The 20,920-nt window shown below is 34.9% G+C and overlaps 2 protein-coding genes across 4 annotated transcripts; one reads left to right on the forward strand and one right to left on the reverse strand.

The window, feature by feature from the left end:
- Positions 1-9,736: 9,736 nt before the first annotated feature.
- Positions 9,737-11,548, reverse strand: LOC106130178 (arrestin homolog). The gene is made up of 6 exons (XM_013328953.2): positions 11,384-11,548; positions 11,096-11,302; positions 10,880-11,011; positions 10,441-10,792; positions 10,034-10,228; positions 9,737-9,885 (listed from the first exon to the last, which is right to left on the reverse strand). Exons 1-6 carry the CDS (start codon positions 11,546-11,548, stop codon positions 9,737-9,739), a joined length of 1,200 nt encoding a protein of 399 aa, XP_013184407.1.
- Positions 11,443-20,811, forward strand: LOC106130177 (peroxisomal targeting signal 2 receptor). Of its 3 annotated transcripts, none has more exons than XM_060945247.1 (8): positions 11,443-11,488; positions 12,974-13,187; positions 15,290-15,472; positions 16,901-17,086; positions 17,711-17,828; positions 18,177-18,261; positions 19,342-19,509; positions 19,975-20,811. In XM_060945247.1, exons 1-7 carry the CDS (start codon positions 11,469-11,471, stop codon positions 19,499-19,501), a joined length of 966 nt encoding a protein of 321 aa, XP_060801230.1. In that variant the 5' UTR covers positions 11,443-11,468; the 3' UTR covers positions 19,502-19,509; positions 19,975-20,811. The 3 variants fall into 3 exon arrangements, with proteins under 3 accessions (XP_060801230.1, XP_060801229.1, XP_060801231.1); XM_060945246.1 differs by having other exon boundaries at positions 19,342-19,504; XM_060945248.1 differs by lacking the exon at positions 11,443-11,488 and adding an exon at positions 11,881-12,059 and having other exon boundaries at positions 19,342-19,504.
- Positions 20,812-20,920: the final 109 nt, after the last annotated feature.

Here is a 20,920-nt window from a genome sequence, read left to right on the forward strand (position 1 = left end):
TCTTCAAAATATTGACACAGTGTGGTTCTAAAATCTTAATGTCTATTTTAAAAGAACTAAATCAAAAAATCCGTTCTACATGTGGGCCTTACTTGACTTCTTTATAATATAAAAAGATGCTTGTTTTTTTTTTCAAAAATTTTACATTTGATTTATTTGTTCGGTTTCCCATTTATTGATGCTTATGTAAAGCCAGAGTTTCTTGGCACTTCAAATAATGAGGTGACTGAACACTATAGTTTGAAGTTTAGAAAATATTCTTATTTATAAGAAAAAGCCAAAAAAAAACTGTTGGACATTTCTAATAAGAAAATTATGTTATGAAAAATAAGTTGGTAAAAATGTGACTGCTGATTTTATAACAAGACTAGTTTACTTTCGTAATATTTGGTTAAAATAAGCAGTTAACCTACTGAGTTATTATAAAATTACCTATACATTTTAAGTTCGTGTGGTAAAATTGATATACAAAGTAAAAACTCAAGGAATGTTCTATAGAAAGAGAGTAAACATTAACTAAGTAACAGCAACAATAAGGACCGGACACAGAAAATTTAAATTGATAATGAAATAATTAAAAACATTGTTGTTTGTATATGATACACAGAAATGGCTCTGCTGCATCCTAGCATTATCTGCGGGTCCATTTTGGAAGCCAGTTAGAGGCGTCTCGGTCAGAAATCCACCAAACAGTCCTACCACAGTGCAAGCACAAGCGAAATTTTTCCAGTAAGTTCACTAACACCTTAAATATCCTTACCATTTGATATTGTATTCTATTCTAACACATCAAAGTTCAATTCAACTTGATATACATCAATATTTGCTATAAGTGTTGCAGCAAGAATAACATTACATCTGTCCATTGTTACATTTAGATTGAAATGTTCACCTTCAAACAAATTGGCTACATTGTCAACACATGTTTCATCATCAAGTTACAACAGATCATTAAGATACTAGGTGAAATTTGCTTTATAGGGATTTTTTCTCAGTACAGTTGAGTCCGTACAACATAGAATTCGGTCACGTGTGCGAAGACCCCCACAATTGGGAGCAGCGGTATGAGAAGAAAGACTTTAAGAACCACAGGGATATGGGAAAAGTATTATTGAAAACTTATTTTTATCTCTCTCTGTTCTCTAACAATCTATTTCTTTCTCTGTCCTGCTTCGCTTGTGGATGAAGGTATAGGCATTTGCCATCGGAGGAGGACTTCGACCAGGGCCACCGTCTGGGCAGCGAACGCCACTTCACTGAGAGGCATGAGAGGTCGCGGCCCTCTGCTGGACTGTTTTCTGCTAAAGTATGCTTCTTGTGCTTTCGTGGTTTTGGGATTCTGTTTCATATCATGAGGAAATTTTAATTACCTAGTCTTTTAAATTTCTTTTTTTTTTGAGGATACTAATATTTTTATATACAATTTTTTTAGGTTCCCTTTTAACTCTCCTGAATAAGAAACATGACCCCAAAATATATCTATTATGTTTATGACATTATTTCATTTATATTTAAGTATTTTATTGATTGTATTTATAAAACGATATATGTATTCTCTAAATAACTTATTTCATCCAATATCTGTATTTTTTAACCAAAAGCATTTATCTCATTAATAAAACAACGTGTATGTCTGTGTTATGTGTATCATCGTCATTATAATTTAAACTGCTTTTGCTACTGACTTCATATTTTTTCTGTTTTCTAACTTTTCCGTTTTCAGAACTAATGAGGTTATCTGAAATTACATACTTAACTACATCATAACAGAATATGATAGAAATTTCATTAGTTACTTAAAATAAATTACATATATTCATTTATGTATTCAGGTACGATGGGGTGATAAAAAAGGAGGATATGGTGAACATTATTGGGACTTGAATCATGCTGGCAATGCCGGAAATCATGGCGATGATGGATACGATAGCGATTCTGATGATGGCTCATACCACAGTAAAGATAGTCCCAATGACCACTATGACGATGGACCTAGTGATCATTCTTCATACACAAATGACGAATATGATCCAGAAAAAGCCAGTTATGAAGACAACGGAAGAGCCAAACGAGCTCACCCAAGAGCAAAACATGAGAGAAAATCTCAGAAAGAATACAGCGAAGAAGATTCAAACCAAAGACATACAATAAGGAAGCATACAGGTAAAAAGGCTGAACAGTTAGAAGCGGCCCCATCCCACAAAGTTGAAGATTACTCAGATGAAGAGGAAGAGCCGGAAATTTACAAAAAAGTACCAAAGCAGCGTCAGCAATATAGAAACACAGAGACGTACGAACCGAAAGAGGAAAAGAATCAAGTTGTTTTGGTAGTGAAAGAGAAAGATGATGCTCCAGAACCAAATCAGTATAAAGAGGCACCACAGCCTGAGGTGAATCATTATGTTAATTACGAGAGTGGTGCGGGAGTGAGACAGCATCAGCAACAGGAGGCAAGTGCATCTGCACCGAGGCTTTTCTTGGAGCATTCGACGGGTCGTGTAGTTGACAGGGCGACGGGGCAAGCGTATATTCTGCAGCCAATCCTGAATCACTATTAGTTTATTAAGGTTACTACTAATTAGTTTTATTACTTGTTATTTATTTTAATTAAAGGACTGTTGTAAAAAAATCGGCTTTTCGTTTGTTTAGACTTTCATTTTTTAGCTTCTTGATGAAGACGATAACTAACTAATTAAACATATGTATAATCAGGTCTATATCCCTTGCGGGGCATAAAGCCAACATTCATCAAAATACTGAAAGGCCACGCGCAGCTTCTCGGCTAAATAATAAAACTGAGATTCAAATAGCGACAGGTTGCTACCCCTAGCCTTAAAGAGGAATCCAAGTATATAAGCCTATCCCTTAATCGCCTTTTACGACATCCATGGGTGTGATGGACTGTTCCTATTCTATTTTCTATTGGTGCCGAGAACCACACGGCACTACACTTAATATAACATTTCTTTAAATTAGTTTCCGTAGAAGTTCCATTCTACTATATAATTTTAGGTAGTAGATAGGTAGTATTGATTACCATATCAAGCAAGACCATATAAAGGTAGGAAGATCGGTAGCTTTTTTTCATATTAACCATATTATTCAAATCATTGAATAGATGAGTTATTAAGCTCTATTATCAGCGATATTTGAGTGAAATTAACAGAAAATAAATGCAAAACTCACGGTAGCACCATTGAGACATTTCCATCAAAAAACTTCATTACAAAAGTCACGTAACCACTAGGTACTGATGAAAGCAAAAAAGAAAAGAAAGCAATTCTGGACGTTAAAATTGGTCAGCGAGAGTTCTTTATCAAAATTTTATTTAGTCTCATTATTAAAATCTAGCGATAAGACTGAGTTTGTAATTTGAAAAACAATGTGTCGAGCATTCTGACAGTAAAGCTTTATAAAGCAAACACGGTAAAAGACGGACAGACATACGAATGGACATTGCAGAACTATTAAGTACCTACCTATAATTATCATCATCTTACCGTGTAGATTTTATATTGTTAAACAGCATGCCAATAATTTCTTGTTGAATTGAAACTAGACTTGATTTGAACTTAGAAATATGCACTATACCAACCTACTAATTAAATTAACATATTACTTGAACATCACATCATATTAAGGTTACTTTTTAAAATGTTTCCAGAAATTCCAAGAGAACGTATTTTTTTATATATCGTACTTACTCGTAAACAAAGAAAATAGGTTGATACCAATATTCATTTTGAAATATACTAAACGCAGTAATATACAATGTACTAAACACTAATGAACTTGTGATTCTTCTTTTAGGCGATGGGCTAGCAACATGTCACTATTTGAATCTCATTTCCAACATTAACACAAAGCTCTGAACGTAGCCTTTTAGATTTTTCGAGACTGTTGGCTCTGTCTAACCCGTATGGGATAAAGACGTAATTATATAGTACCTACGTAATTCGAAATTGTAAAGTCACATTTTTGGCTTTAGTTGGTCTTCCGTATTTTTGGCAATATCTTTCAAGTAGGTACAGACATCGGTCCGTTACAATTTTATTAGTATGGATTCAGATACTTACCTTTTCTTTTTTTTTGACGAATTACACTGATTGAGTTAGCCTCGAAGTAAGTTCTAGACTTGTGTTACGAGATACTAACTCAACGATACTATATTTTATAATAAGCTTATATAGATAAACATCCACCATCACCTGATGGCACTCTGAGCCTTTAGACATTTGAATATTTTAATACATACAGGATACTATTATACGCAATAAGCTCACTTGACCAAGAGTACTAGTGGCAATGCACTTGGCAAGTTCGTTGGACCTGCACAGATTTCTCTTGCAAGCTTTTATACTTACGTATGTATAAAACAAGTAGTTTACGTAATTGTAAGCTTGCTCCGTTAGTCTGTTTATGTTGTAGATGATATATATGCTTGCTTGCTTAGTGCCGTGTGGTTCCCGGCACCAATAGAAAAAAGAATAGTACTACTCCATCTTTTCCCCACGGATGTCGCAAAAGGCGACTAAGGGATTAGTATATTTTGGGATTCTTCTTTTAGGCGATGGGCTATCAACCCGTCACTATTTGAATCTCAATTTCGACTCAATAAAAAGGAATCCCAAGTTTGTAAGCCTATCCCTTAGTCGCCTTTTACGACATCCATGGGAAAGAGATGGAGTGGTCCTATTCTTTTTTGTATTGGTGCCGGGAACCACACGGTTGACCCCACAATCAATCCCCACCACTCGCATGCAATTCTAAAGCGTTGCATTGAACGCGTGATGCAAATCAGGGGTCAACCTCCCTGCCCTTTCCCACGAATGCCCAAACAGGTTTTAAGGACAAAGGTTTCGCTTTGTTAGATCCGAGTATCTTATCAGATAGGTCCCCTATAGTAACAGTTACTGTTCGTTTCGTTGTAAGTACGTTGTGCGGGTTTTTTTTTCTCTGTTATTTGAATAAGGCGACTAAGGGAAAAGCTGATTGGGATTCTTCTTGTAGGCGATGGGCTAGATGTGACTATTAAATCTCAATTCCATCATTAAGCCATGAACGTTTTTTATTATTTTCAAGACTGTTGGCTCTGTTTACTCCGCAAGGGATATAGACGTGATTATATGTATGTGTTCCCGGTCAAAAAGACACAAACCGAGCTACTCTCCGAGAGAAATGAGGGTGTTCTGGACCTAGACTTACATAGAGGAACAAGATTTAAATGCTTAAAATATTAAAAGTAATTCAGGTTCTAAACTTGAGATTTAATTCCATTAATACAGCTCAATGTGGTCTTTCAGCCTTTTCGAGACTCATGACCTTTGACTTTACCCCGTAGGGGATAAGGCGTGATGAGTATTGGGTCAAATATACATCTATACTAATATTATAAAACTGAAGGGTTTGTTTGTTCGTTTGAATTAGCAAATCTCAGGAACTACTGGTTCGAATTGAAAAATTATTTTTGCGTTGGATAGACCATTTATCGAGGAAGGCTTTAGGCTATAACTTAACATCACGCTGAAATTATAAGAAGCAAAGAAATAATGGAATATGTGAAAAAAACGGGGAAAATTATTCATCCTTGAGGGTTTCAATGATGCCCAAAATAACTATTCCACGCGGACGAAGTTGCGGGCACAGCTAGTATTATATAAATATACATATAATGTATATATTCGCATACCTACTCGCTTCTCTCGTTTTAATATTTAACGAATTTTTCAAAATTGAACTTCCTTGTAGTACTACGCAAGTGAAACAGCAGGCAAATACTAGTTTATCATAAAACAATTTGCATAACGTTTACACCGCCATTGTATGTGCTAAACAGGTAGCATAATGAAAGACTATGGTCCATAGTGCGCACCCCTATGGACCGTCTTTCATTCATACCTCATCCCTTTGCGCAGGCGCACGCGACTGAGATGAAAAAAATATAGAAAAAGATAAAGGGCTGCTAGAAGGGGTAACTGAAGCTGTGATGTTTACGTTACAATTCATCACCTTTGATGAACGAACGGGAAGGAAATGCGGGACTTCTCAATAAAATAATAACTGAATATAGATAAAAGATTTCTAGCTATGATTTACCTCTTACTATTTATTTATGAAATACGTTTAAATAGTAATTCTATTTTAAAAAAAGCGTAGTAAAAGGGGGATATTAATTACCTTCCTAAGGAAAGTTATTTTACTAATCCAGTTGACTGGATGGAAGTCCTTTTCATGGGATAAGTTCGCTGATGTAGGTACCTAATTTGCTTTATGCACTTAGTTTATAAAAGATTTTCGAGGTTTTAATACTACGAAAAAACCAACCAAAAACCTAAAATCTCATAAAACGTTCTGGCTAAAGGTCGGGTCAAGGTTACCCGAAACCGACAAGCTTGACAGAAAAGTTTTTTAGAAATTTAACTTACGTAGCAGGTCCAAATTAGGTCTGTATTTAGGAATTGGTCAAAGACTACTATTTAAGTTCCTACGTTAATTGCCGTGTAAGCTATCAGAGTGCGTCCTAAATAAAGGACTGATATGAAGTTAATCCTTTTCTCAATTATTTAAACTGTTTAAAACACAACAAAGACAAAACCTAACGGAATTTCACTACATACGTTCATCCTCAAAACATTCCCACGCAAGTAAATCCTTGCAAAATAACCGACGTCACGTTCATTAGATAGTTAGCCGGTCATGGGGTGTCCACCCTTTTGCACAAAACCAGTTTGACCAGTTACGTGTGGGAATTCGCCCAATGTCCCTTACAAGCCACCTTTACTCGTAGGAACAGACAATGTCTTGGCTAGTGAAAGGTACACTTGTTAGGGGTGCGCTACAATGGTTGGTGATGGGCTTGTGACATACGAGAGAGAAGGATTTTGGTAGAATTTATTTTAACACGTTATGAATATTTAATAAAATGTTTATCGTACTAAAGATTGTGAATATAAATTGTTAAAAAATATATGTATATTGTTAATAAATAATTTAATTGTTTTATTATTTTAAGTAGATAATTTCAAATAATTTCATAAAAACCTACCTACTTACATGTAGATACGAATAAATTATGATAGAATATTTGATCCTATCTCATACTTTTTTTTAATCAAAATAAGGACAAATTATTTCTAAAAATTCAAAATAGTAATATGTTTTTCATAATAAGAAATTAAAAACATGTTGAGACATGTTTCTTAAAACAATCATGTTGCACATCCTACAAGTCCGTGAGTCACAACACAACGCAAGCAACTTGCGATTGCAAAAAACGCATGCAAATAAAGGGTCATTCATCTGCTGTCCTTTCCCAAGGAAGTGGTCAAACTGGTTCCTTCAACCCTATCCTAGAGGAAGGACATTGGTGTCTTCTAGTCCATTGTCCAAAACTTACAAGACTGGTTTTGAAAAGATGAGAAAATATTTTAGCTTGGTGAGGAAATGTTTCGAGGTCGGTCGAAACCCCTTTATAGTTGAAGATGTCATAGTGATATTTTACAAAGCAATTAGTAGGTACCTATACACGTGATTTACAAACGTTTTACAAATTTAAAATTTAAGATCGTACTTACGTCCTTTTTTATACCACTTAATCGAATGACCTGAATATAATAGCGATTAGTAAATCGGGTGAAGAAGGACTTACATACATACATAATAATGACGCCTCTTTCCCGGAGCGGTAGGCAGAGACTACCTCTTTCCACTGGCCACGATCTCTGCATACCTACTTCCTTCGCTTCATCCACATTCAGACTTACTTAAAACTACTTACTTTACATTGTTTTACATTAAGACTTCCCAGGAATATTAATCATCACCAAGTAAAATAAAAGTTCACCGAAGGACTAGGAGTAGAGTTTTTAAAAGCTTTTGCTTGGGTAGGTACCTACCTTGTAGTTGTAGGTATTATTTCAATTTGTATTGTTCATTAATGGATCGACCTATGCATCTACCTCTAGTGAAGTGACTTAATAATTCTTAATAATAAATCGATTTATTTAATGAACATTCTTATATGACTAGGTCTAGGTCTGATCAAAATTAAGACTAAATAGATATTAAAACATAAATTTAAGTTCATAAAATATGTCTAAGTGACGAATGTCATAGTGAAACTGAAAGAACTTTTTCTGATTGGCATGGGTCTTGGATGTTTATCTATATAAGTACCTATTTGTTATAAAATATAGTATCGTTAAGTTAGTATCTCGTAACACAAGTTTCGAACTTACTTCGAGGCTAACTCAATCAGTGTAATTTATATTTATAATTACATCATTTTATTCTGGATTAAATGGCTGCAGTACACGATTAGATAGAAATTATACAGATTAGGCTGAAATTTGAAGTTTTAAATACCTATGATATGAAAAAAAATATCAGCCTACTCCATAGAAGGCAGATAATTTTTTGAGTAATTTATTGGTCAGATAAATTTTTTGAGGCGCTGAGTATGGACTCATGGATGGATTAATTTATATTTTTTTTCTGATATAGTCTTGCGGGGTATTGTGAATTAGGGGTTTGTTAATGATGTGCCGTGTAGTTCTCGACATCGATATAAAAAAAATAGGACCACTCTATCTTTTTTCCATAGATGTCGTAAAGGCGACTAGGGGATTGGCTAATTAACTTGGGATTCTTTTCAAAGGCGATGGACTCACAACCTGTCACTATTTGATCTCAATTCTATCAATAAGCCTAACAGCTGAATTTGGACTGTCAGCCTTTCAACAAGACTGCTGGCTTTGTCTACCCTATATATATCTAAACGTGATTATATAATTGAATGAATTGTTAATGATATGGATGGGTGTAATGCGTAGATAGAGAAAACTGTGTAATGGTTGATAAAAGAGATTTTTGATGACCCAGTTTGAACTTTTTGTGGAGGGAACTAGGATCTTGGGGCCTATTTGACCATCAACCGATTGAGACAATCTCATGACCTGAGGGCTGGAAACTATCTGGCTCAAGGATTTGTTATGCTGCCAGTCACCAGGGCACACTCCTGCAATTGTATGATTTAATTTAAAAATAAGGTTTTTAACTTTTTTTAAATATTTTTTTTATCGCAATACATAATTGCAGAACTATATTATAACAGTCTCATTTCATATTTCTTGAGTTGCTTGTTTCTATCAAGGCAATTTTTTTAGTTATTACTTCTTCTTAAATTTATATATATGATAATCTGCGTGCTAACACATTTTTTTTTCGATCGAAGTTGCAATGTCTTATAACAATTAAAGCTGGTGCATTACCTATTCAGCAAGAAGGGTGCAATAGTTTTGGGCGTGGACAACCCCGACCCTATTTCTTAAGGATAATAATTTATGCAAAAAGGATTTGATAGCTGACTTTCAAATAGAAATTGTCAGTGGTGCACAGGTCGTTCTAGTGGTAAGGACAAAATTTGCATAGGACAGTGATTGAAACAAGTATTTCCGGTGAAGTTAATTTTATTTGAATTTACTTTTGGAATACATGATCAAGGTGAGTTTAAATTTTGCAATATCATCGTAAATAGTTGAAATATACATAATTTTTAAAAATAAGATTACATTGAAAACAAAATAAATATATTTTTTTAAAATACAAAGTGTAAGCACATTATACATAGGTATTCAACGACTTGGTTATTTTTATTACTTTACTTTATTTTCATATTTTGATTGTTTATATTTTTAGAGTTTTTCTTTTTTTTTTTGTTATTTCTCACGTCATATGTTTATTCAGGCTCGTTCATCCTAAGACGAGCGAAGTCTTCAAACACAATATTATCCTCTTCTTCGTTGGCGTACAATGAGTTTTCGTAGCGGTGTCTCTCAATTGACTGCATTTTCTTCATGGCATTGAAACGCTGGCGTTCAATAGTGCCTAGATATAAAAAAAATGATGAAATTGGTATCGTAAATCAATATTTGACTTTCGGACTAATTTTTTAATTGTTCACACTGCGTCAGTAGCAATTTTTTGTCAGAAACGGTCAAAAATTGGTTATTGAGACATTAGTTCAAAATCATACCTTCAGCTGGATGAAGAAGTTTGAAAGGTACATCCGTAACGAGTTCTCCACCAAGAGTACCACAGTTCAGCTTCACGCGTACAGAGTAAGACACCACGATACCAATGGCATCAGCAGGGCATTTTCCCTCAGATACCAAAGTCGAGCTTGCCAAGTTGACATCGTCTTCCTTCAGATGTCCATCCAAGGCCACACCTGATTTGAATAATGAGAAGGAATTTGCATATTACAATAAATAAAAATGTATTATTAGATCATGTAACGTAACTTTACCAAAGCAAAGATAACCTACTTAGCAGAAATGAAGAATTTGAACTTTTCAAAACTATTTTTGAAGTTTTTAAGTCAAGCTTAGAATTCAAGACTATCAAAGACTAATTTGGTAAAGATATATTTTTTATACATACCACGAATGTCCTTATTGCTGCGTGCCAGAGGTACCAAATAGAAAGTTTTGGACAAACTTGCTCCAGGAGTAATAGGGCAACCTTCACGGCTTTCCAAAGAAGCCACGTGACGGCTGAACTGTGAGTTGATCATAGTAATTTCCACATGCTGTACAACCATGCAGCGAATATTGCGTACAGATTTACGCGAATTGTTGGATATAATAACATTAGCAGCAATCTTCTCGCCATGGTAGTAGATCTCTCTGTCAAGAGTAACCTCGAGATTTATTTTGCCATTGCTGAAAGTGAAACCCTTGCTAACAAGAGAGCTTGGAAGACGTCGCCCACGTGTAGCTGGAGCATGTTGCAGCTATAAAAATAAGAATACATTTAAAGTAACGCTAATAATGCGAGGTTTAATACTTATGTCACAAATCAGATTTAGAAGTCGTAGTACCTTCTTGATTGCAAGAGTGACGGAACTGCGCTTGTGGCTCTTTTGATCTTCATTTTCAGCCACGTATGTGCGCACGCAATAGTCAACGCCCATTGGTTTCCCCTGATCTTCTTCCGCGGGTTGCAAAGTTACCTATTGGTTAAGTTTATTTAATAAATACCTACTTTTATAAAATTTGATGATACAAAAATTTTATATTTCTTGCAAAATAATTACCGAGCTTGGTGCCATCTCCGGGAAATTGAAAGTAAATGGAAAGGCATTTGGTCCAAGCTTCTTCAGTAACTTTTCCTGTACTGGTGTCAACTCCATTTTAGCATTGACCATGGGCACGACTTGTTCTTGACCAATGACCATTTCCTTAGAAAATTTCACTCCCATCACTTCATCTTCCTCCCTACCATAGCGGTACGTTGTTACGAGCTGCACAAAAGAAAAATAGATAAATCCAATTCACTGCATTCCATGATAGCACTGTTTCACTTAATACCAGTTTGTTTATACCTGGCTGTAAACTTTTCTTCCTTTCAGGTAATCGGTGTCAACCACAACTACTCCGTCAACAGGGTCACAGTAATCTACATGATCAATGAAGTCACGCTTGCCAAGGTAAACGGTGACTTTCCCATTAGGGGTTGTCTTTTTGAATACTTTAACAGCGACTACCATTTTGATTATTATACTATAGTGAAAAGAAATTAATTTGAAAAACACTAGAAGAAAAGGGATTTTTCAATAGGTACTGGATGCTTAATTTATGGATGTTTTGTATCGTTGAGGCGGTCACCAGAAATGAATTGCTCTGTGAAAAATCACTTTTATATGTAGGAAACGTGTGAGGTTTCTGGCAAAATAGAATAATACGCTAATTGGATTTAAAATGTAGGCGGGCTAATAGGATTTCAATCGTATGACGGTGTGACGCATAGTCGTCGGTTACGTGCGATCAAATCGATTATATTTTCCCATCACTAAAGTCATAGAAAAGATTTGACGTTTGTTTTGATTGTTGCCGAGTTTAGGTTAAGTTGCATTTATTACATTTTAAAATCAGATAATAATAGGTAATTCTAATAAATTAAACCCTTAAAACTAGAATTGTCAAAGTTATTTTGATTTGATATTCATCTTGGATTATTCGCAGAGTAAAAACAACAGGAAATGTAATAATAAAAATATTGTAAGTTTCTTTTTACAGGCTTCTTCTACTATATTTTTTTCTGAAATAATAATATAGAAATCTATTAGGTGTATTTACTTTTCTATAGTCTCAGATCTCATACACAGAGATCTAGTTTCTTATTATTTCGAAAAACCAGTATTGGTTTATACTGATGGCCATTCCAATAAGACTCCTGTAAACATACACTTACCAAGAACTAACCTTACTTAACTTACCAAAAAGTAACCGGATTAATGCTAATTTTCTAACTAGAATCTATGCCAAGTTATCTGTCACTTCTCAGCTTTTCTATTATACAAAGTGAAGAATCATATTACTTTTTCAGTCATCTTTTTGTTGAGCTTCACATGAAACATACATTATTCTTATCTCTTAACTTTTATGCTGCTTGTTTATTGTGCACATTATAGTTTATTAGTCAATGGTCATTTGAACTTAATACAGAAATTGGAACAGAATATAAAATCTATCTAAGAGCCACATCAGTGAATACCCATAGTGACCAAAAAGATTATGCTAAAACTTGTTTGTTTTAGTATATTACACATAGGTACAATTTTTTTCACAAACAGCTGAACATGCCTATCAGTCTTTTTAAGAATGTTGGCTCTGTATGTACTATTTTTGACCAATTGAGTATGTACAACATGTAATTTTAACCAGAAATCATGTAATGCATAAGTAAATGCAATTAAGGACCATCACTTAGCCATACAGCTGAACATAGCCTATCAGTCTTTTGAAGTCTGTTGGCTCTGTCTACGGGATATAAACATGATTATATGTATATAAGAATTATAGAAGGAAACATAATAAAAGTGACTAGATATACAATTATCAGCTAAACCTTCTTTATGTATACAATTAAGAATTTCCAAACTATTCACAACATTTAAAATCTATTATTACAGCTACACCATCAGCATGCCAACATTTCTGACCCCAGGGCGGCATGGGTACAGTGTGCGGTTCTCCCGGACCAGGCCTGATGCCCTTGCAGTCGCTACTAGTCAGTATTACGGCCTTGCCGGAGGAGGAACACTATTCTTCTTGGAGCTGGCTCCAGATGGAAGTACAATAGTTGAAGTGCAGAAGTTGGAGTGGACTGATGGACTTTTTGATGTGGTAAGCACTAATTCTTCTTCAGTAAGTATATGTTCCTTGTTTTATACAAAAAAACAAGGGTCTCATCAACAACCAGCTTAAACCAGAGTTACTAGCTAGTCATTTTGTATGTTATTATATTTATCTATCGTAAATTTAACCCCTAAAAGACTGAAAAGTGGAACAAAGCTTGTAAATTATAAACTGGTTTTCACCTACAGAAGAGATGAGCCTTATTTAAATGGTTTAACATGACACAATGGAAGTAATCACATTATTCACAGACAAGTAGATGGTAGACAACATATTGATTTGTTTTTATTGTATTCTGCTAGTATTTCCTAACCTAACCTTGTAATTACTTGAACTAATATGTTAAGTTCAAGTTAAAACTTATGGGATTCTGTTGTTTAGAACTTCAGTTGTATAATAAGAAATCAAAAGGTGTCTTTGTAGAAAATGATAAGTCTGTTACAATAAAAAGACAGTCTTTTTGTCCTTTAAAAAACATTTTTCAGTTTTATATTTTACTCAGAATAGTTTAATAAGAAATGGCTTGCTTCTTAAATTTCTGTGAATATAAAGTTTTGTAGGGTTCTTAAAGAATCTTAAATGTTTACTAGTAAAGATAATGTGGTGCTAATTATAATCTATTTTAATCTGTACGGTACATGATATTTGCGGTGAAGCCCTACAGTGCCGTGAACTTGCTTACATCACTAACAGGATAGAACAATTGCCTTTATTTATAGACAATTGACTTTAGTTTTATTTTGATTTCTGTGACAGAAAGGATTTTGCACCAAATAGGTAATGCAAAGTTTTTTTAGTAAAATATTGGTGTTAAGTAAGATCTTAAAAGAAGATTGGCGAAACTGGACCGCATTTATTTACAAAAGCGTGCCCGAACGAAAATGTATTAAATAAAAAGAGTTTAATTCGTATTATTTATTACCACAAAATCGTGATTTAAAAAGTAGGGATTATTAAGATAAATTAGTTCATAATCTTATTAAAACCAATTAAAACAAAACGTATTGAAGTGCAAAAATCATGCACAACTAAACGTTTTTTCTTTTCAATAATGTATGCTCCAATCAGCGTAAAGCAATAATTGTCATGTCATTACATACATTCACGTCAAACGTCAAATCGCTATTCAAATCTACTTTCGTGACTTTCTGTGATCGTGTTTTATTAGTGGTTTTTAAATTATTTGACGATTTAACGCGTGTTTTTGGACTTCAACGATTCTTGATTTAATATTAACATTTAGCATTGCATTCTGGATTTCGATTTGCAAGTGATTGGTTTAGTAATTGCATATTGCAAAAGTTACTTAACCACCATTATCGCAGATTAAGTTCGTCGTATAGAAACAGTAGACTTGCATATTATGTATGTATTCATTACAAATTCATTTTAAACAACAATATGTTATAACGAATAGAAAACCACGATTTAAATAATAACCTCACTTGTTACATTCAAGTGTAAATATTTTTGAAATCCCAACTTTAATATAATTAACACCATTAACTTTTTTGTTTGTCTAGATTAGTTCTATAAGTATCAATAGATTTCTTTCGTGAACGGGACTCCTAAGTCCAGGTCTGAAATTGTATAGAAGTTCGCCATTCTTCTTTCCTACCTGCTTTTTTTCTATACAATGTACATCTTGAAGGATATATCGAATTTGAATGGAATTTTGACATACATGTCATAATTTATGAGTTTGAAAAAAAAAAATATTTACTAGGCAGACTTGTGTTAGGCAGGAATATTACATCTTTGCAAACAAAATAGAATGCAAAATTTTTGGAGAAGCATTTCATATGGAAGTACTACAATCATTAAGATAAACATATATCACATATATGTTTATCACAACAAATTCCGTAAATAGTAATATTAGTTATAAATGGTAATAGCAAATACATACTTCTAAATTAGTAGGAAGCTGAGGTTTTTACCCAAAATTAATATTGTGCTATGATGAGAATTCAAATAAAAATTCAATGAGCTGTTGATAATCTTGTGCTTCTTAAATTTTTTCTATTATATTATTCAGTTATTTTTGTGATGAACATTATCAGTAATATAGACTTGTTTATTATCCACAGACATGGTCGGGCACAACAGATGGCGCTGCGGCATGCGGCGCGGGCGACGGGGCTGTGATCATATGGAGGGCGGGCTGTGCGGCCCCTCTGAGAGTTCTTAGAGCCCACACCAGTGAAGTTTGTTCAGTAGACTGGCCAAGGTCACATTTATTGACTGCCAGTTGGGATACTACGGTTAAATTGGTAAGTTCTATAATTAAAAGTTGTCCAAAGCTCTCAACAGATGGCGTGGTTACTAATAGTGTAATAGGTGATGATATGGAGGGTAGGGTTTGCGCCATTGCGAGTTCTTAGAGCCCACAATAGCGAAGTTTAGTAGACTGTTGAAATAAGCAAAGATCAAGACTTTTGATAAAGGAAAACTATTTGTATAAACTCAATTACCAAAAACAATGGCACTATAATATATTCAAACGTGGAGAGTAATTGAATAGTTTTATCTGGTAGTGTGTATAAGTGCGTCATTGCTAGTAACTTGTACTAGGCGCGGCGCATGTCTGCATTTCTTTCAACACCTAGGGAACATTTATTGAATGCTAGTAGGGACACCACAGTCAAATTGGAAAAAATAACTAGAAAATGACGAAATTGCTCAATAGATGGCGTGATAACTAATAATGTAAAAGGAACGGGTGATTATATGGAGGGCAGGGTGTGCGCAGTTGGCGCTAGGAATGTGAAAAAAAAATCGATTATGGAAGTAATCGATTAAAAATCGATTTTTTTTAAATTAAAATCGATTTTTCACGCGATTTTATTTAAATTAATAATCGATTTTTATAATCATGCAATAAATGCACTCCGACATTACGTTTTTGTCTTCTGGCTTGGAGCCCGGAACGCGAACTGCCAAAGAATACTATCATAGCTCCATAATATTACATTAACGCCATCTGTGCATTCATTTAATCAATCATTCTCTAGATGGAGTTAGTCGATGAACAGTATTTTACCAACATTCGGTTGATATGTTATTCATTATTCGTTGCTGAAAGTTCCTTTTATTAAACTTGATTGTTAAAAACTTTAATTTGTGTTGATTATATAAGAACTTACTGTTTCTGTTGTTTATTTTTAATGAATAAATCTATTGATATAATGTATATGGCGTTTATTTTGACATTAATTGAAAAATTAGGAAAAAAATCTATCAATATAATAAAATCGATTATTTTCTTAAGAAAGATCGATTATTCATTAATCGATTATTCATACTTAAAAAATAAATCGATTATATAAAAATCGATTTTTTATCAGCAATGTCACATCCCTGGTTGGCGCAGTAACTAATGGAATATAGGAGAATTTTCAATTTCCTCAGTGTTATATTCGCGTCTTTAATGTTTGATAGACAGCAACTCTCAAAATATCTTTATCCATTATAGTGGGACCCGGAGTCAGAAACATGTTTCAACACGTTCGCGGGTCACTCTCATCTGGTTTTCACCGCGGCGTTCACCCCCAATCCCGGCTACCTTCGCACCTATTATAAGAATATGTTTGTCCATTCTAGTGGGACCCGGAGTCAGAAACGTGTCTCAGCACGTTCGCGGGTCATTCCCAACTGGTTCACACCGCGGCGTTTAATAAGAATGTGTTTGTCCATTCTAGTGGGACCCGGAGTCAGAAACGTGTCTCAACACGTTCGCGGGTCACTCCCAACTTGTTTACACCGCGGCGTTCTCCCCCCACTCGCCGGCTACATTCGCCTCGGTATCGGGCGATGGTCACCTCAAATTGTGGACTTGTACAGAGGCCAGCAGACCTGCGGCTGTGGTCAAGGCTCATGATGCTGAGGTAAGATAGATCCTACTACTATTATAAAGGCGAAAGTTTGTATGGATGTATGGATGTTTGTTACTCTTTCACGCAAAAACTACTGAACCGATTACCATGAAATTTGGTATGTAGGTAGCTGAAGACCCAGAATAACACATAGGCTACTTTTTATCCCAGAGTTCCCGCGGGATTGATAGGGTTTCCATGCGGACGAAGTCGCGGGCGGCCTCTAGTAGATAGATAAAACTCTTTATTACACCATAAGAGTAAAACATACAAAAGAACACAAAGCAGATATAGATGGTACAAAGGCGGACTTATCGCTAAAGCAATCTCTTCCAGTCAACCTTTGGGTGGAAGGTGAGCAATAGAAATTATTTATTTTAATTACGTGTTTTGTGCCTACTCATAACCACGTCTTTATTTCACACAAGGTAGACAAGGCCAACAAACTTGAAAAGACTGAAAGGCCACAAACTGAGATTCAAATAGTGACAGGCTGCTAGCCAATCGTCTGCAAGATGAATCACAAGTTAAAAGCTTATCCCCTTGTCGCCTTTTACGACATCCATGGGAAAACACAAGGCACATTATTTATTTAAATATACAATTTCTGTACCTACATTCTCTTACGTTTTTCAGGTGTTGTCATGTGATTGGAGTAGAACAGAGACTCACGCGCTTGCGACGGCCGGATCCGACGGATTAGTCCGCGGGTGGGATTTAAGAAGACTCACATCACCTATGTTTACGCTTAAAGGTAATAAATAAGTTCGCTCTTAACCACCTTTAAAAAAGATGTACCTCATTGGTTCTGTGTGCATGTATGTATGTTTGTCGAATTACTCGCATATCGTTGAACCGATTTTGATGCGGTTTCCAGAAAAGTGTTTGTTACACTTATAAGGTTTAAGAAATTTAGGAGGCGATTCTCTTTTTTCAAAAGTTAGGATCATACTTCCATACTTTTAGTTGCTTATGTCATCATCCCTTACGGAGAAAACTTAGTAAGGTTACTCAAATAATTTTGCGATAAGTGTACAAAAAAGTAAGTAATAAAGAAATTTTTTGCTCGTATATTTTGTTTAATGTAATAAACTTTCAACAGGCTGCGAGTGCGCAGTAAGAAGAGTACAATTTTCGCCGCACGCGCCGTCAGTGATAGCGGCTGTTTCTTACGACTTCACAACAAGGTAAGGCATTAACTGAGCGTATACATACATATGGTCACGTCTGTATCCCTTGCGGGGTAGACAAAGCTTGAAAAGACTGAATGGCCACGTTCAGCTATTTGGCTTAATGATAGAATTGAGATTAAAATAGTGAAAGGTTGCTCGCCCATCGCCTAAAAAAGAATCCCAAGTTTGTAAGCCTATCCCTTCGTCGCCTTTTACGACATCCATGGGAAAGAGATGGAGTGTCCTATTCTTTTTTGTATTGGTGCCGGGAACCACACGGTAATAACTGAGCGTTAAGTGTATATTATTATTAGTATGTGTTATTATAGCTGAAAACCAGTGCTTTGCTTATCCCGTGCAAAGAAATCCGTTGAGCTTATGACCTGTTTTGAATTGCTGCGGCGTACGCCTTACGGTATTATAAGAAAAAGATGGTGTGAAAAGACTTTGTCTTACAATATGCAGTGATAATATTTTCTAGCTCTGTTTTTTGGAAACATTTCAATTTGACAGTAAAAGTAGCAATGCTATAATGCATCCACAGGGGTAGCCTTGGGTTTGGTATGTCTCTGTCTGTTACGCTTTCACGCCTAAACAACTGGACCGATTTTTTGGTACAGAGATAGAGAGTTGTCCCTGAGGAAGAACATAGGCTACTTTTTATTGCGAAAAAAAAAACCACGGGGACGAAGTCGCGGGAAAAGCAAGTTTATAATATTTAAATTTACTGTAATTTTTCTACATGTGTCAATTTATTGTGATGACACGTCGATCCAGGCTTTGTACGGGTAGCATTAATGTATATAAACCTTCCTCCGAAAATTTTCTTTTCAACATTTCAATAAGGAACAAAATCCGTCCACTACTTTCCATGATTAACCAATAAATTCATACAGACTGGGCAAATACATACATACATACATATAGTCACGTCTATATCCCTTACGGTGTAGACAGAGCCAATAGTCCCGAAAAGACTGAATGGCCACATTCAGCTGCTCGGCTTAATGATGGAATTGAGACACTGGGAAAATATGAGTTCTTTATAATATGTTATGATCTGTCAATTAATAGTGTAACCTCCCTATATTCCAGGATATGGGACCTAAAACGCGGCTGTGACCCATTGGAGACGATCCGCCACCACTCGGAGTTCACGTACGGGCTGGACTGGAGCCCGCTGCGCGCGCGCCAGCTCGCCGACTGCGGCTGGGACTCGCTCGTGCACGTGTTCACGCCCAGGAGCCTCTGTTGAGAGGTGAGGTACGCTCTCATACTCCACATATCATACTTTCACACTCCACATAATACTTCTACACTCCACATGTACTTCCACACTCCAGAAATCATACTTACACACTCCACATATCCTATTTCCATTCTATAGGCATCATCGTAATCCATTATCATATTTATTTGACAAAATATTTGTATTGAAATAGATATATAGATAAATATTAGTTTTACATTCATCCATGTTTTTTAATATGTAGACAATGTGCATTCGTCCACGATTTAGATTTAAGAGATCTATATTTGTAAATTGACTTCCGGTGAAAATGCTGCAGTGTAGTTTGTTCCTCCGCTTCTTCTACACATAGTACACTAATGAGATTTTAGTGATGTGACGTCAATAAGTGATACCTTGTTTCCCATTTTGAAAAGAAATCTATTCTATCCATTGACGGATTAATGCAAAATTTTCATTTTGATTTTTGTTTTTTTCAGATAACCAAGAGGTGTTCAAATTTGGAACATTGTGACTGACTGCGGCTGTGCTTACGAACTGAGTGATGTGCCAAATGGTAGCACTAGAAGTGCCAACTTTATTTGTAAAGTACTAAGGTTCAAAATCGCTTGCCAAGCGATTGGTGCATAGTTCGAACAGGGAATATGAATATTGTATGATGGTCAGATTTTTACTTTTTTATAGGATAGTGTCATAGGCGTATATGTCTGTCAATATTGTGACTGCCAATTTTTTTTTGCCATAATCACCTTTCGCATACAGTTTTTTGATATATTTATCATGATAGCAATATTATGTTATTATCATACATTATTTATTTTATTATATATTTAAATTTATTATGTAACTTTTTGCGAAATGATGATTATAGCGAAAATGTAATGCAAAAGATTATGGACATACAATTTAATGAGAACATTATAAGTCATAAATCTTCCTTAATGAAAAAAACATTACACTTTTCTCCTTAATGTGAAATGTAAATTTGCAAGTATATTCCATAACTCCGAATTTTTATAAAACAATATTATGACGTCATTGATTTAACTTCAATAGTATTCCATTTTATTACAATTTATAGTATTCTAACTTATCTAGCCAATCAGCTATAAATCCAAGCGATAAATAATTAATATAAGAGCTAAACTTTCTTATATAACGGCTAATGTGAAAGATTGACCAGAAATATAACAGACCTTTGAATGATAGCGTGTCAGATAGGAGTCGGTTTGTGTAAATACCAATCGTAGCCGAAAAATGTAAGGACATTATATGTGGGCCATTTGCACATTTAATATTGACTTAATATCCGAATTTATTATCATTGTAAATAGAGAGTTATATCGTTATGTTTTAAACCGGCATTTAAAATTTATGTTAGTAATGTGTTTTTGTAAAATATATTTCGTTGTTTTATTATGCAAT

The sequence above is a fragment of the Amyelois transitella genome, chromosome 7, assembly GCF_032362555.1.
Source record: "Amyelois transitella isolate CPQ chromosome 7, ilAmyTran1.1, whole genome shotgun sequence".
In the NCBI taxonomy this organism is placed as follows: Eukaryota; Metazoa; Arthropoda; class Insecta; order Lepidoptera; family Pyralidae; genus Amyelois; species Amyelois transitella.

Bases quoted from the DNA above. Each gene is read 5' to 3' on its own strand.
- LOC106130177 (XM_060945247.1), top strand. From the start codon at position 11,469: ATGAAGTCACGCTTGCCAAG. The intron at 11,489-12,973 runs GTAAACGGTGAC...CTATTATTACAG, and splicing joins ATGAAGTCACGCTTGCCAAG to CTACACCATCAGCATGCCAA. The intron at 18,262-19,341 runs GTAAGGCATTAA...CCTATATTCCAG, and splicing joins TCTTACGACTTCACAACAAG to GATATGGGACCTAAAACGCG.
- LOC106130178 (XM_013328953.2), bottom strand. From the start codon at position 11,548: ATGGTAGTCGCTGTTAAAGTATTCAAAAAGACAACCCCTAATGGGAAA. The intron at 11,012-11,095 runs GTAATTATTTTG...CTTAACCAATAG, and splicing joins CGGAGATGGCACCAAGCTCG to GTAACTTTGCAACCCGCGGA. The intron at 10,229-10,440 runs GTATGTATAAAA...TATTCAAATCAG, and splicing joins CAGCAATAAGGACATTCGTG to GTGTGGCCTTGGATGGACAT.